This window comes from Podarcis liolepis, assembly GCF_965112155.1.
Source record: "Podarcis liolepis genome assembly, chromosome: 8".
NCBI classification, from domain to species: Eukaryota; Metazoa; Chordata; class Lepidosauria; order Squamata; family Lacertidae; genus Podarcis; species Podarcis liolepis.
Window position 1 is genome coordinate 42,024,334 of NC_139560.1, and position 14,185 is coordinate 42,038,518.

Consider the following 14,185-nt stretch of genomic DNA (forward strand, 5'->3'; position numbering starts at 1 on the left):
CTTTGTCCAGTTTCCAGACACATGGCTGCAAAGCTATTTACGTGAGAATGAAATTCTGAATTGAGGGGTGATATTCTAACCATGCCAAGTTGTATGTGCAGAATATGCAAACAATCTATGCCACAGTTATTTATTGCCTTGGTGAATTTGTCCTTTATTCCAGATGTGAACTTTATAATCAAGCAGTTTTATTGCTTTGAGAGGAAAGAGACTAAGTATATCCCCAAAAGCATGGGGAGAAGAGATGATGTGGGGGAATCTGGCTATTCTTGGGTGCTATTATCCAGGCTGGTGACAGAGATTGGTTTTTACCAAGCCCCTGGCACTCTGTCATGATGCATTGCAACTCCTGAGAAGGAGGAGCAGCAGAAGCAGCAGCTATTGCCTCCTGCATTCTCTCTCTGAGTCTCTCACAAAGAGAAAGCAGGGTTGCTGACTAGATTATCTGTTATCACTTCCAGCATCCTGCCGAACCCCCCAATTGACTGTCAGGAGCTCAAGCTCCCACTACCTTGCACTTGGCTCACCCAAAGCCCTACTTTCGAGATGACTCTACTATAGTTTTTTTGAAGTTATGACTAAATCAAGGCAGTGTGTGTGCATATTAGTTGTAAAGGTTGCAGAGCAACCAAGGACCAGTTGTTTTCTAGTTGAAGCTGTTCAAATTTTGCTTGGATGTCATTTATCTGCTACCTCAGCAACACTATGTTGTGTTACAGGGAGCCTACAAATCTTCTACCATTTGCTACAGTCCTGAGAACGGAACCTGGACAGAGCTGGAAGGAGATGTAGCTGAGCCCCTGGCAGGTCCTGCTTGCTCCACTGTCATACTACCTGCGTGTGTGCCGTACAATAAATAACATACAGGAAGTACTGAAATGAACACTGTTAAATGATGGGTGACTTAACTATTTTAAGGGACAGAATTCCTGGTACTACATACAACAAGACCCTATCCCCAATACCTGCATTTATGATTTTAAAAAAGGACTAAGTATAGTTCCCACCTCAGACAGAGCTTGAAAGCACATGTTAACAGATGACCATTTCAGACTGATCCTCACGTTTCTCTGCTATAAACCCTCATATCAATTCTAAATTTAAAGAGAAGAATTCTAAAGATCCAAACACTGCCTGAACGAACAAAATTACTATTGTGCGTTGTATTTTACCTGCATGGGATCTGTGTTGAAGTCATGGTGATGTTGCTCACAATTAATTCAAAACTGAGGTGCCCAAATGCATTGAACTGCAGAATTGCTTCCCCATTTTAACCCTAATCTGTGGCTGCTGACATGTTCTGCAAGTAACGCAACTTAAGAAGGCAGATCATAACAGAGAATGCTTCTGTTCTGAACAGTTTGGCCCCTCATATAGTCTGCTCTGAAATCCCCATGCCTAAGTGTAGAAAAAAAGTGGAAGTTTTTCAGATGTATCACAATTGAGGTTTTAGGACTGGTGCCAATCTTTGATTTTATTTGCACTAGTGTAAATCCAGAGTAATCCATAAAAGGTAAAGGTACCCCTGCCCGTAGGGCCAGTCTTGACAGACTCTAGGGTTGTGCACTCATCTCACTCTAGAGGCCGGGAGCCAGCGCTGTCCGCAGACACTTCCGGGTCACATGGCCAGCGTGACAAAGCTGCTCTGGCGAGCCAGCACCAGCGCAGCACACGGAAACGCCGTTTACCTTCCCGCTATAAAGCAGTACCTATTTATCTACTTGCACTTAAGGGTGCTTTCGAACTGCTAGGTGGGCAGGAGCTGGGACCAAACGACGGGAGCTCACCCCACCGCGAGGATTCGAACCGCCGACCATGTGATCGGCAAGTCCTAGGCGCTGAGGTTTTACCCACAGCGCCACCCATGTCCCTAGAGTAATCCATAGAACCTCATTTTATTATTCTGTATATTATTTTGTATTGTTCTGATTTAAACATTCTGGCCTATACAAGTAATTCTTGTTTTTTTAAGATTTAAGTTATTCCTCAAATTAATTCATAAATTTCAGATACAAATTAACAAATATTTGAGTCATTTTGACTAATAGATTTGTTATTTCCCCCCTATTTAACACCAAAGAACAAATTCTTTCTTAAAACGTGGATTATGTGGTATCACATATCATTGGCAAGTAGCTGTAATTCCTTAATCTGATCTACACTGAAATATTTATAAACTAGCTTTGTACCTGTGGTGAAAAGAAATATGGGCATAGAACTAACAGGTATAAAGTTTAGTTAAGCTCAACTCAATTCTAATAGGCAGTGCAACTGAGGCAATTTTGAGCCCAGAATGGGAGGGGTGTTGAGGATAAACATGCATTTGTGACCTTACAAGGAGAAATGTAGGTGGGAGAGGTTTGGAGCAGAGAAGCAGTGGGCGCAGGAACAGTTAGTATGCCTCCCAATCTATAAATTACACTCTCTAGAAGCTGCTGATTCTTTTAAATTAAAAAGGGCCATCAGGGTTTAATGACACTAATGTTTAACATCAAGTTAGACCCTATATGTTTTCTTCTACTTTAATGCATTGGTACCCCGGAACTCAAACGGCTCCGTTCTCGAACATTTCGGCTCCTGAATGCCAACAAACCAGAAGTAAGTGCTCCGGTTTTCGAACATTCCTCGGAACACGAATGTCCAAAAACCTAGCTGTTGGCCAATCGGAAGCCGTGCCTCAGAACTCAAACGTTTTGGAAGTTGAATGGTCTTCCAGAACAGATTCCGTTTGAGTTCCAAGGTACCACTGTATTTGTCATATTTGTGTAGTGTGCTAGAAACAGCTATTTCACATTAGTGCTGTGCAAGGCTTTTGTAGAATGGGACACTTTGTCCTTACCTATCTCCATCCAAGTCCCATTGGGCGTCTTGCACAGGAATAAAGAGTACGGGCATAGGAATATGATTTGATTCCTACTACCAATGGATGGAAATAAATTTTCTTTTTTTGCCCTTCTTAGGACTCTTATGCCAGATCCTACAAGCTGCACCACCCCTTCAGCAGCCAGTTCACACACTAACCTATAGACTGTATGAAAAATAAAATTGTCTGTTCAGAAATACAAGACAATATAGAATCAAATCTAGTTTTACAAAAATAAACCTTTATGTTCAAATCTCAGACGTGTGAGGGAACAACAGAGAGGCACAGGGTACAAGTAGGCAGAAGTCATACATCATAGTTGACCAAAAGGAAAGGTAGGAAACTCAAACTATAAGACTTAGGCTACTAAGAAAGTAATAAAACTGATAACAATAAATACTGGATTTCTTAATACTACTGCTACTGTTGTTTTGCTAATGCTAATTCCATTGTTGTCACTTGCAGAAAACTAGCAGAGATTCAGTCTCTTCAAATGTTGCAAATGAATTGTTTAGGGAACTGTATCTGAAGGAAAAAAAGGAAACATAGTGAAGTCCCTGTTACAGAGTTCCTGAAGCTGGAGTGTTTGTCCCGGAAACTCAACCCATTTTTCTTACGTAGTGCAATCTCCGTTAGTTTTGTATTTATTTGTGTTGTTCCGATCAAAAAAATTTACTTGTAAAATAATACGTTGTGCAATCATAACTTGGGGGCGGGGAGGGTTTTTAGAAATCTATATGTATATATAAATATATGGAAAGGAAACCTGTTACCACTCCAAATGAGAGAACATTTTATGGCGTTTAAAAATACCAGGACTTGCCACTATGTTGTCCCATGCCACTGCTAAAATGCCACTTTAATGGGAAAGATGGGGGATTTCTTGTCCGTTTAAAAGTTCTTTTTTTAAAAAAAGACAAAGATAATTAAAGCATTTATGAGGAATATATGTAAATCTTTCTAATTTTTGGGAAGGCATGACCAAGGAAACCATACAAGTAACCAATAATGTAAATTTTGTACAGTACTAGAATGTGTAAATGAAGCTTGCTTGTAGGGCGAGGGGACTTTAAATAAAAACTTATGTACTAATGCATCTGTCTGACAAATCTCTGCTGCTGACGAATTTAAATAATCTAACATTTAATGTTTTGAGATCCTTTCATCACGTAGGTGTGTGAACATTTGAGTTAGGCGAGTAAATGACTGTGTAGGCCTATTCATGAATACATGGAAGACCAAATCTTTTGAGGGATTGAATGTCATTTTTTTAACACCTTCTTCTAAAAGGCCAACTCCTAAGTCTGTCCTTGCAACTGAGACCTCGTCTCAGAAAGAAAGAAGCGGCAGAATGTGCAAGTAGCTGTATGTTTATATTTTTAAAATAATTATCGTAAACTTAAGAGAGGCGGGTGGTGTGTGCAAGTGTGTTGGAAGAAATAGAAAAGGACATTTCATTTTCTTCTTGCTTTGTTGTAAGTTTTTAAAATTTATGGCACCCAAAGAAGGCTTACTAGTACTGGAGGTCAGAATGGTTAGTGGGAGGGGAAGATGCACTAATGAATTCTAGAGTGCTTGTAATGCCATAAAAGATTCAGTTAATCTGCAGCATAGATGTTGATCAGTGGAACTGAACTTGGCTCCCTGGACCTTGTCAGATTTATTCCGTGCATGTCAGTGTTCCACACCAATTACAGATTTTAGAAGAGGCTCTCATGCAAAACTCTGTGCCCTAATATATAAGCCAACTCAAATGTAACTAAAATTAAAATCTGACTGTGGCAAATCTCTATGATCCTGATATATGAAAATCCAAATAAATTATTTGTTCACAGAAATGAAAAATAACTTCAGCAGGAAATTTCAAAAAATTACTTATGCAGGATTAATCCAGTTCAATGAATGCATCTTGCGTTGATTAATAAAGCAGCCATGAATTGCAAAGTAAAACTACAGAAGCTGTGCAAGGACATTATCTTTTGTATCCCTTACTGAAGCAAAAGAAGAGCATATACCTCAAAGAGAGACGTGTCCACTCAGTGTATTATTTTAATTGTAAGGTACTGAATATAAACACATTTTTATTGCATTATTATCACATTGGCTTAGCCTCTGACCAGCTGTGGTTATATATTTTTTGCTATTTTACAAGTCAACATGGTGGCTTAACCATGGCTCGGCTGCGTTTATTTTCCCTTCTCCTCCTTGTTCAGAAGCAGTGCTATTCCTCTCTTCCATCTCCCCTCACATTTATACACTTTCTGTGTAGTTTTTGGATAAATGGTTTTGTGCATCCCATGATTCCAGATTGTTTTGCTTCCTAGTTCACTGCCCAAATAAATGCTGTAAGTGTAATGAAATAATTTGAAATGTGAGCAGTGGGAATAGATATTTTCCCTCTCCCACTAGATAAGGTAGTGTCATTAGATAAGTGGGAGAGGTATATTTGCTGCTCTTTTTCCATTAAGAAGGGAGATGGGTTGAAGGGAGGGGGTGAGTGGGTTGATCCCTGCCCCGTTTCACTGACAAATAGTGCTTGGAAGTCACTGAGGAAGTCACCTTGCCCTATATGATTGCAGAGACTGTATACCTTTGAAGCACATTCTTTCCCTCAAAGAATTCTGGGCATTGCAGTCTATTCCTCACAGACTTCCAATTCCCAGCAACCCTCAAGAAAGTACAGTGTCCAGAATTCTTTGAGGGAAAGAACGTGCTTCAAATGTGCTTTGAAGGTACTGTGTGTGGCTGGAATGTAGCCTTCTGTGCAAAGATGAGAGTCGCATCTATTGCTCAGATCACTTTTGCATCTGAGCACATCCGCCACTGGCAAGGGGCCCCCAGGTTTCCCCAAAGGGACTGAAGCTGAAAAAGGTCCCCCACCCGGGCCATAGGTCTAGCTACACTGTGAAATCACAGCAGCAGCAGAACTGCTGGCATGAATTCTAAAATAGCTGCTCAAGACTTGCAAGTGCTCCCAATATTTGAAGTGAACATTGTAGGTACAAGATGGAGACAGATTGCAAAACCCATTTCTAGCTCTTGGCCAGATATAATACTAATACCAACAGGATTAGAGTTTTGCTCTTGTATTATGCAGGAGAAGTGTATGCTATAATTGACAGGGGGTGAAGGGCATTTCCAAACAGCATTTAAAAGCCACACAGACTATTTTAACTCTCAGACTAAATTAGCTGTGACACTTGTCAGATGGTTAGCCCTGTGAAAATGTTTGGAGCTGATTTTTTAAAAAGCAGCTGGTACTGGGGTGGGCTCAAATCTCTTACACCAACCCCCTGCCCTGGCTGAAGTCATGGTCAAAATTTGCCTGCCTCTATTTGCAACGAAAGAAAAGCTGTCATTGGCACCAGCTGCAAATAGCAGGTGTGGAAGGGGCAAGCCTTAGAAAATATTTGTGCACAGTCTGCAGCTACCCTTTGTATATATGCAACTTTTGATAACACTAACTTTGTCAAAGAGAAGCAGCATCCCAACAAGCTGATATAGGTGAGGATCACTGGATTGGGGCTACTGAGCTTCTTCTGATCCAAAACAGGATTTGATGTTGATACTTCACTAGCAAAAGAATAATATATTTGCTCTCCCACAAAAATGATGACTGCTCAAATCTTCAACTGGCATAAGTTTCCCTTAATGTAATTTACCCCCCTACATATGTAATAGGTTGTCTGAAGTATTACAATTATGAACTAGATTAATGATTAAATTCATGCCATTCCATATTAATGTGACACTTCTGAACTACACAGTACGTGTGTTACAGCATTTGGCTTTTAGAATTCACAAACGTAATATCATTCACTGCCGGGATCAGATCGTAGAATTCCATATGCTCATGTGTCACTGCTTCATTTGAATACCAGTTTTTGCCTTTTGTTATGTGAGTTTTGTGTATACATCATTTTCTAATTCCCTGTAGTAATATTTCTGTGTAATATTTAATTACCAGAACATGCAGTTCTATACCAGGTGAAAGTACTCATATTTTTATACATAGTTTGGACACAATCTTTTTCACATATAAAATAATTTGCAAGGTTCCTGTTCTTTTTTATTTGTACACAGAACCTAAAGGTACATGACCCATCTTTTTCACACAAACAGAATAAAGGAAGAAAAGATTTGCATACAAAGAAGATGATCTTAAAGGAATATGCATTATTCTCATCTCCCATTGGTTGTGTACACTCCTAGTGGGGCTGGTGGTGAGAAAACACGGGCATTTCCAGATTCAGAAAGGAGCAGCTGCCTGCCTGGAAAATTCTGACTCAAACCCAAATTCTTGATTCTGGTTTCTGAATTACCAAACAACAGCAGCAACAACCATCTCCTGAAATACTCTTGAGAAGCACAGGAAACTAGATACCATACTGATTCTGCACCTGAATTGTCTATGCCTAAATCTCTTCTTGGCTAAAAAGTTTAAGATGTAATCTTAGAATCCATCAACGAGACTTCCTGCATCATGGTAGACCTAATTGAATTGTGTCTGCATATATTAATTAGATCATCTCACACCTCCAGATCCTGGAAATTGTAATTGAGTGCTTATCTTCACTTATCCTAGTAATGAGGTGTTTGCCATGATCTATGCCCACTCTAAAAAAAAATTGTAGCATGTTTGTCCATAAACCACCCAGCCCTTTGAATAGTGTATGACCAATACCCTTACCATTGTTCTCATCCCATCCCCCTCTGGTTGGTTCTTACTGATAGTCCAGATTGCTACTGCATTGTTTGGTGAAGGATTTCATCCTTATTGCTGTGATTCTCTCTGCCAACAGACAGAGGGGGGTGGGGTTGTGAAAGGAAAGAGTATGATGACTTCAAGGAGACAGTGAGTGACTCAGTGCAAAAAGGGTAAATTTCGTCTGCATATTCCTAACAGCGGGGACATTCTGCACATCTCCAGAGTGCACTAAGTGATGCAGTAAACCAATAAATTAGAAGAATGTAAATTCTTTAGTAGGAATTGCACACAGGGGAAAATGCTTCCTCATCCTCATATTTGTTTTCATGGAAATAATGTACACTCTTTCTAAAAATCAAACTGGTACAAAGCTGAGTAAGACATCAAAACCAGTTATAGATATTACGCTGAACTGCAAAATTTGCAGTAGTATCCTTATCTGTTATGATAAAATGTAAGAGTGATCACACAACATAATCAAACCTCAAGTAGAGGAGTTTCCTCCCCTTCAGTTCCATTACTCTCTGTTTGTCTTATTTATTTCTCATTAGATAGATTTAATTATATACTAAAGGCCCAAGTGGCCTCCAATATTAATTTATGGTTTGCTTTTTATAAGTTTTCCAGGATTGCAACTTGTATAAATAGAGTTCATTTCACTTATCTAACAATGCAATCCTATTTTCTACTGGTGTCTGTTTGAAATTGTTCCAGTGGGGTATATTTACAGTGGTGTAGCAATGCTATTGTACTGGAGCTAGCAGGTATCTGTAGAATCCCACACCAGGGAAACAATACCAGTGCAAGGGGGGAACTGATGAGTGTGGTTTGAGAGAGTCAGAAGTGGCCAACTTAGACTTCTATCCTTCCTTGGAGGCCATTCTGACTGCCTATACCGGGCATAGGCAAACTCAGCCCTCCAGATGTTTTGGGACTACAAATCCCATCATCCCTAGCTAACAGGACCAGTGGTCAGGGATTATGGGAATTGTAGTCCCAAAACATATGGAGGGCCGAGTTTGCCTATGCCTTTCACCTATGTCCTTCCACCGTTTGGCTTCCATTCTTAGACCAAGGTAAATTTCGCAAACCGGGACACTACTTCCTGTTTTGCGGAGTTCGTAAACCGAATAGTTCGTAAACAGGGCTGTTCTTAAACCAAGTGTTATGTACAGAGTTGAATAGGATCCAAGATGCAGCCATCTGATTGGTCCTAGAACAATGGGATCCAAAATGCAGCAGTCTGATTGGTCCTAGAACAATGGGATTCAGAATGCAGCAGTCTGATTGGTCCTAGAACAATGCAGCAGTATGATTGGTCCGCAGGAGCCACCCAATCCAGCTCCAGGTGGAAGTGAATCCACAACCTGATTGGCCTACAGGAGAATCCCGGAATTAGCCAATCACGTGCAGCCCTGTGTGTAAATAATATATATAAAGCAGATATTGTGGGGGAACTTCCATTCCTCCTCACCACTATGAGCTGAATAAAGAGCATGAAATCCACTCTCGACTCCGAGTATATTTCACCAAGGTACCACTGTACTTCATTCCCCAGCAGAGTGGGAGAGCTTTGCACAGCTTCATAGGGCCCCCTTCAAACTACCGTACTGACAAGAGAGGGAGTCCAGGTTTGCATCCCGAACATGGGACTCAGAAGTCAGGGGGATTTTTTCAACTCAGCTCTAATTGCAATTAAAGAACACTCTCTGGCGGGTATAATGCTAACCCCAAGTTACACAGGCTGCACAGGGATAGGTTGAGCAGATCCCCTTGCACTGGCAGAACAAACATTTAAGTTGGCGTAGTGCAGAGCTTTCCAAACCATGTGTCATGACACATTAGTGTGCTGACCTTGTGAATTTGCTCTCACTGTCCATACATCCTTGTCCATGTGGGCCTGTCTCAGGTGACCAACACAGCAATTTTAGTAATATAATTCTGCTATGTTATGTCTCTACATTCATTTACATTTGCCAGAAATATACTTGTATCTCTTAGGATTTCGACCCTTACTCCTTTAAAGTGATTGCAGGATATGAAAAATGAGCCCCTTTCACCCCAAAAAAATTAATTTCACCCATTACATTAAGAAGCAGGTCTGCACACTTTCTATCTTTCAAGGATTCTATGCCTGACTGCATTTATGTTCTCATTTAGCATCTCAAAATGGGCACTTTCTTTCAAGAAGGATTACTGCATGAATCACCTGCTTAGTTAATCTGACTTATTAGCATACTGTCACCCATTAACTGCATTATAACAACTATAGTTCTTACTATTCTCCACCACTACTCCAAAGCAGATTTCTCCTGGTTTGCAAGGGCATTTGTTGCTTTCTGCCTTTTGCAAACCCTGGTATTTACTAATCCATCACAGTATCTGCTAATAATTTTGGAAGGGAAGGGATGAAATCATTATGAATATCCTGCAGAGCTCCCTCACATAGGCCATAATCTTTCCTGGTGATTTATTGGAAAATATTTTAAAATCAAGTCCTTAATATGGCAAGAAGCCACTTTGAAATCCAAGCAGTTCTCAGGCATCCCTTCAGACTCCAAAATAAAGACACGGAGGAGTAGAATTACAGATTTCTTTTTCTTATGTATGGTAATTCATAACAGGCAGATTGGAGCTAACATCCCTAGTAGGAAAATTAACCATTCAGAACATGATCTTATTGCTCACAAATATTTTAGGTGTATATTGCTATTCACAAGGGCACACACTTTAGAATTCATTTAAGATTTGTGGGTTCTTGGAAGCATGATTCCATTAGGTAAGCATGCATTACAAGCTAGGAATATTCTTCTTCATAGAGGTGATTCTGGAAACGGTAGGTGCATAAAAGATTAGGAGAGATGGGCAAAGCCAATGCCTGCAGTTCTGTCTGAAATTTTTATGGCGAGGACCAACTTCAAGAACATTTCAGTTGGATAGACTACAATCAGCCACTAAATCAATATATTGGCCCTTTAGATAAGTCATTTGATTTTCCAAAAGAATGAGAGATATTTCCATTGTCACATTTTTGTACAGTACTTGCATTTTTAAAAGAATGCAGAAGAACATTGGAAGCAGCCAAGTGGCTACTTTTACATCCCACTGTGCATGCACAAGCCACAAAATGGAATACGCTGGAAAAATTGGAGAGGTTAAAAATATATGATCCCCTTCACACATAGCTTATATGAAGGGGCTCCACATAGTTAAATGGGTGGTGGGTCTGCAATAGGCAAACTTACACACATAGAACTCTATACATGTAGGCTTCCACAACTGCTGGAAATCTAATCACACAGGCTTCCAGCTACCACAGAAGTCTGTGCGAGTGTGTCGGCTTCTTCACTGCAGGCATCCATATGCAAGGCAAGGATGTTGTCCGTAGAACTGGGCAAATTTGCAGTTTGACCACTGCATGGAGCCCCCTTCAAATTATTAATGTATGAAGGAGGCTATTGACCCTTCCTTCTGTCCAATATTTCCTATCTTACATATGTGAAGGTGGTGCCTTCCTATTCAGTTTCATAGAATCACAGAATTGTAGAATGCAACTGTCAAATAACTTGCTACTAATCCTCCATTCTGAAGACAGATTCCAAGAAAAGAGGGTCAAATCAAAATGTTCAGTTTCCTTTGAATGCCACCCCTGCACAAGTCAGCATGCTTTTGAGTTATATTCTGTCCATATCTAAAGCAGTGGAGACTTTTTTTCTTTTTATTAATTTCCCCCCTGTCCCTACCTCCACTTTTCTGTAAAGCATACATATGCTAGAAACAGTAATAGTTTTGTAGGAACTATTTCTTTTTTCGATCTCTTTATCTACACACACACACACACACACACACACACACACATCTATACAAGAATGCAATGCCTAAAAACCTTTGCTCGCTATTGCAGCATATTTAGTCAACAGGTAGTTGACATCACTGATCAGAACAATAAAAAACTGGAAATAGCTTAAAGAGGTTTTTTCAGGCAGAAATTTAAGAGAAAAGGAAAGTGACTGGAGATTCAGGAGGGAAGGGTACAAAATCAAGTAGAGTATTTTTGAGGGGTGGGAAAGAAAGAGACTCAGTGGCGTAGCATGGGTTGTCAGCACCCGGGGCAAGGCAAGTAATTTGCGCCCCCTAACCCGTGGATTTGCGCCCCCTAACCCGTGGATTTGCCCTAACCCCAGATGTTGCGCCTGGTGCGGCCGGCCCCCCCTGCACCCCCCACGCTACGCCACTGAAGAGACTCACACAGTGCATAATATTTCATAAATTAGGAGATGTACGTTTAGAATGCTGTATCCCCTATGCCACTACAAAGAATACAGGATTCCCAAACTGACAACAGAACTCAGTTTAGAACTCAGTGAAAGGAGGACAACTAAAGCCAATAACCTTTTTAGGAATGAGAGTGGAAATTAAGCTACTTTAGTTTTCAATACATTAATTTAAAAAAACCAAAAACCTGAAGCTGTAGCCATTCAGTTGCCTACCATTAATTGTCAAACCCCAAATAAGGACACATAACTTTTATCAAGTGAACATGTTGCGTTATGTTTTATTGCCAGTAAAACAACTCACAGAATTAGACATTAACTTCAAAACCATTAGGGTGATTCATTTCAACTTTTCCAAGTCCTAGCCATCATCCACCTTATGAAAGGAACAATGAACTGAAAAATTAAAAAATTCTCTAGGAGTACCTATGATTTAATCAATTTCCACACTAATCGTGGCTTCCAATTCCAGCATTTCCCCTGTTACGTTATCTTTTAGATATGATCTAATAAGACAGATAATAACCAGGGGAGCTTGGGGAGCTTAGTTGGTTAGTGTGTGGTGTTGATAACACCAAGGCTACAGGTTTGATCCCCGTATGGGACAGCAGCTGCTTATTCCTGCATTATAGGTTGGACTGCAGGGATCTGCAGGGTCCCTTCCAACTCTCATGATTCTATGATCTAGGAAAGCGGGACTTCAGTGTTTTTCCACTGAGCAGTGGTAACATATAAGGCCACTTCAGTATTGGACCACATGCCTGGGAGTCTGGGCTGTGGCGCAAGGACTTGTGGATGGACTAGTCTACAACCACCATCACCCCCAACTAGTCGAGAACGGGTTGTCACATCCGCCGTCATGTCAATTCTCCCTCTGTGCTTATAGCAGCTGCGTGGTAGGCAGCCCGGAGGGAGGGAGGGAGGGAGAGAGAGAGAGGGAGGGAGGACAGCTTGACCAGTTGAATTTCTGCCTGAGACACCACTGTTCAAAGGCACAGGGAGCCCTGCTCTGGGGGCATATAGTTAAGCAGCAAAACAGAAGTCGGCCCGCTGTTGTTGGGGGGAAATCCAGCTCCAATCTCTCGCGTAAGCCGAGGCTTGGCGACGCTTCGGAGAGGAAGGCGGCGGAGGAAGGGCGGGCCCGCCTTTGGCCGCGTGTCTGGAGGTGGAAGGAGCGACGCCCGACGGGCAACTTTCGGTTCAGTCCTGCGCCGGGAGCAGCTGCAGCCGCTCTGCTCTCTGCTTCGTGGGCCATGGCTCAGCCGGAGAAAGTACTGCAGGCCAAGATAGTAATGGCCGGGGACTCCTACGTGGGGAAAAGCTCGATCCTGAGGCGATACACCGAGCCCTGCCCAACCAAGCCGTCTCCGCCCCCTTCCTATATCACCACCGTCGGTGAGTAATCGCTCTTCCGCCTGCAGCTGCCATTCACTTGCCCGCCTCCTCCGCTTTCCTTTCTTATCTGCTCCACGTACCCGTTCTGGCTGCTCCCCACCCGGTGCCTGTGGGTTCGAAAAGCAGTTTATTCCCTTTTATAATAAGGCGCGCGCGCACACGCAGTCGGCGCGTTGTAGTTTCATCTATAATGTAGCGTGCAGTCTTCCAACTCACACAGAGTTCTGTCAGAAACTTCCAAGTCTGCCTGAAGATCTCTGTGAAGCTTGAAAACACTGCGTGGTAAAACTTCGCAGCTATTAATTCAATTCTCAAACCTTTTATTGGCATCACATACAGACATCCATAGCAAATCAATACAGAATTACCGCCTTCCCAGTGACACAAAACATTTGTCAGATGAAAGAGGCAAAGCAGTCTAACATTACATCTCTAGGTCTTCAGGGCGATCAGACATTTGCAATGTGTTTCGACGACAAAAAACCAAATACAGTGGTACCTCGGGTTACATACGCTTCAGGTTACAGACTCCACTAACCCAGAAATAGTACCTCGAGTTAAGAACTTTGCTTCAGGATGAGAACAGAAATCGTGCTCCGGCGGCGGGAGGCCCCATTACATTAAGTGGTGCTTCAGGTTAAGAACAGTTTCAGGTTAAGAACGGACCTCTGGAATGAATTAAGTACTTAACCCGAGGTACCACTGTAAAGATATTTAGCCACTAACTTGCTGAGCTCCTGATTATTCCCCAATAATAGAAATTGTATGACCTCTAACTCTGGTTTCCATTTGGGGATGTAGAGTTGATCTAGGAACTGCTGGCGGAGATCAACATATAGTTTACATTTAAGAACCATATGTTTAAGAGCTTCCACCTGATGGTCTTCACATGGGCAAATTCTTTCTCCTTCCACCATTCTCGAGAACCTTCCCCATTGGAGGTTT

General features: G+C 41.5%; 2 protein-coding genes across 3 annotated transcripts in view; both read left to right on the forward strand.

Moving 5' to 3' along the window:
- The window catches only part of KLHL14 (kelch like family member 14), a 60,600-nt gene extending 56,641 nt beyond the window's left edge, over positions 1–3,959 (forward strand). The window contains exons 9-10 of one of the 2 annotated variants that reach the window (XR_014529283.1): positions 720–1,499; positions 1,875–3,959. Coding sequence is in view for 1 of the 2 variants with exons in the window: in XM_083517767.1 (XP_083373893.1) it covers positions 720–860 (141 nt within the window). In the remaining variant the exon portion in view is untranslated. Of the gene's footprint in view, positions 1–719; positions 1,500–1,874 lie in introns of those variants that run through there. The other variant, XM_083517767.1, reaches the window with a different exon arrangement.
- An 8,161-nt stretch (positions 3,960–12,120) lies between these two features.
- Positions 12,121–14,185, forward strand: part of LOC310713516 (ras-related protein Rab-10-like) — a 35,900-nt gene continuing 33,835 nt past the window's right edge. Inside the window, exon 1 of the mRNA XM_083517814.1 lies at positions 12,121–13,240. Within this exon, the coding sequence (XP_083373940.1) occupies positions 13,099–13,240 (142 nt within the window). The 5' untranslated portion in view covers positions 12,121–13,098. The remainder of the gene's footprint in view (positions 13,241–14,185) is intronic.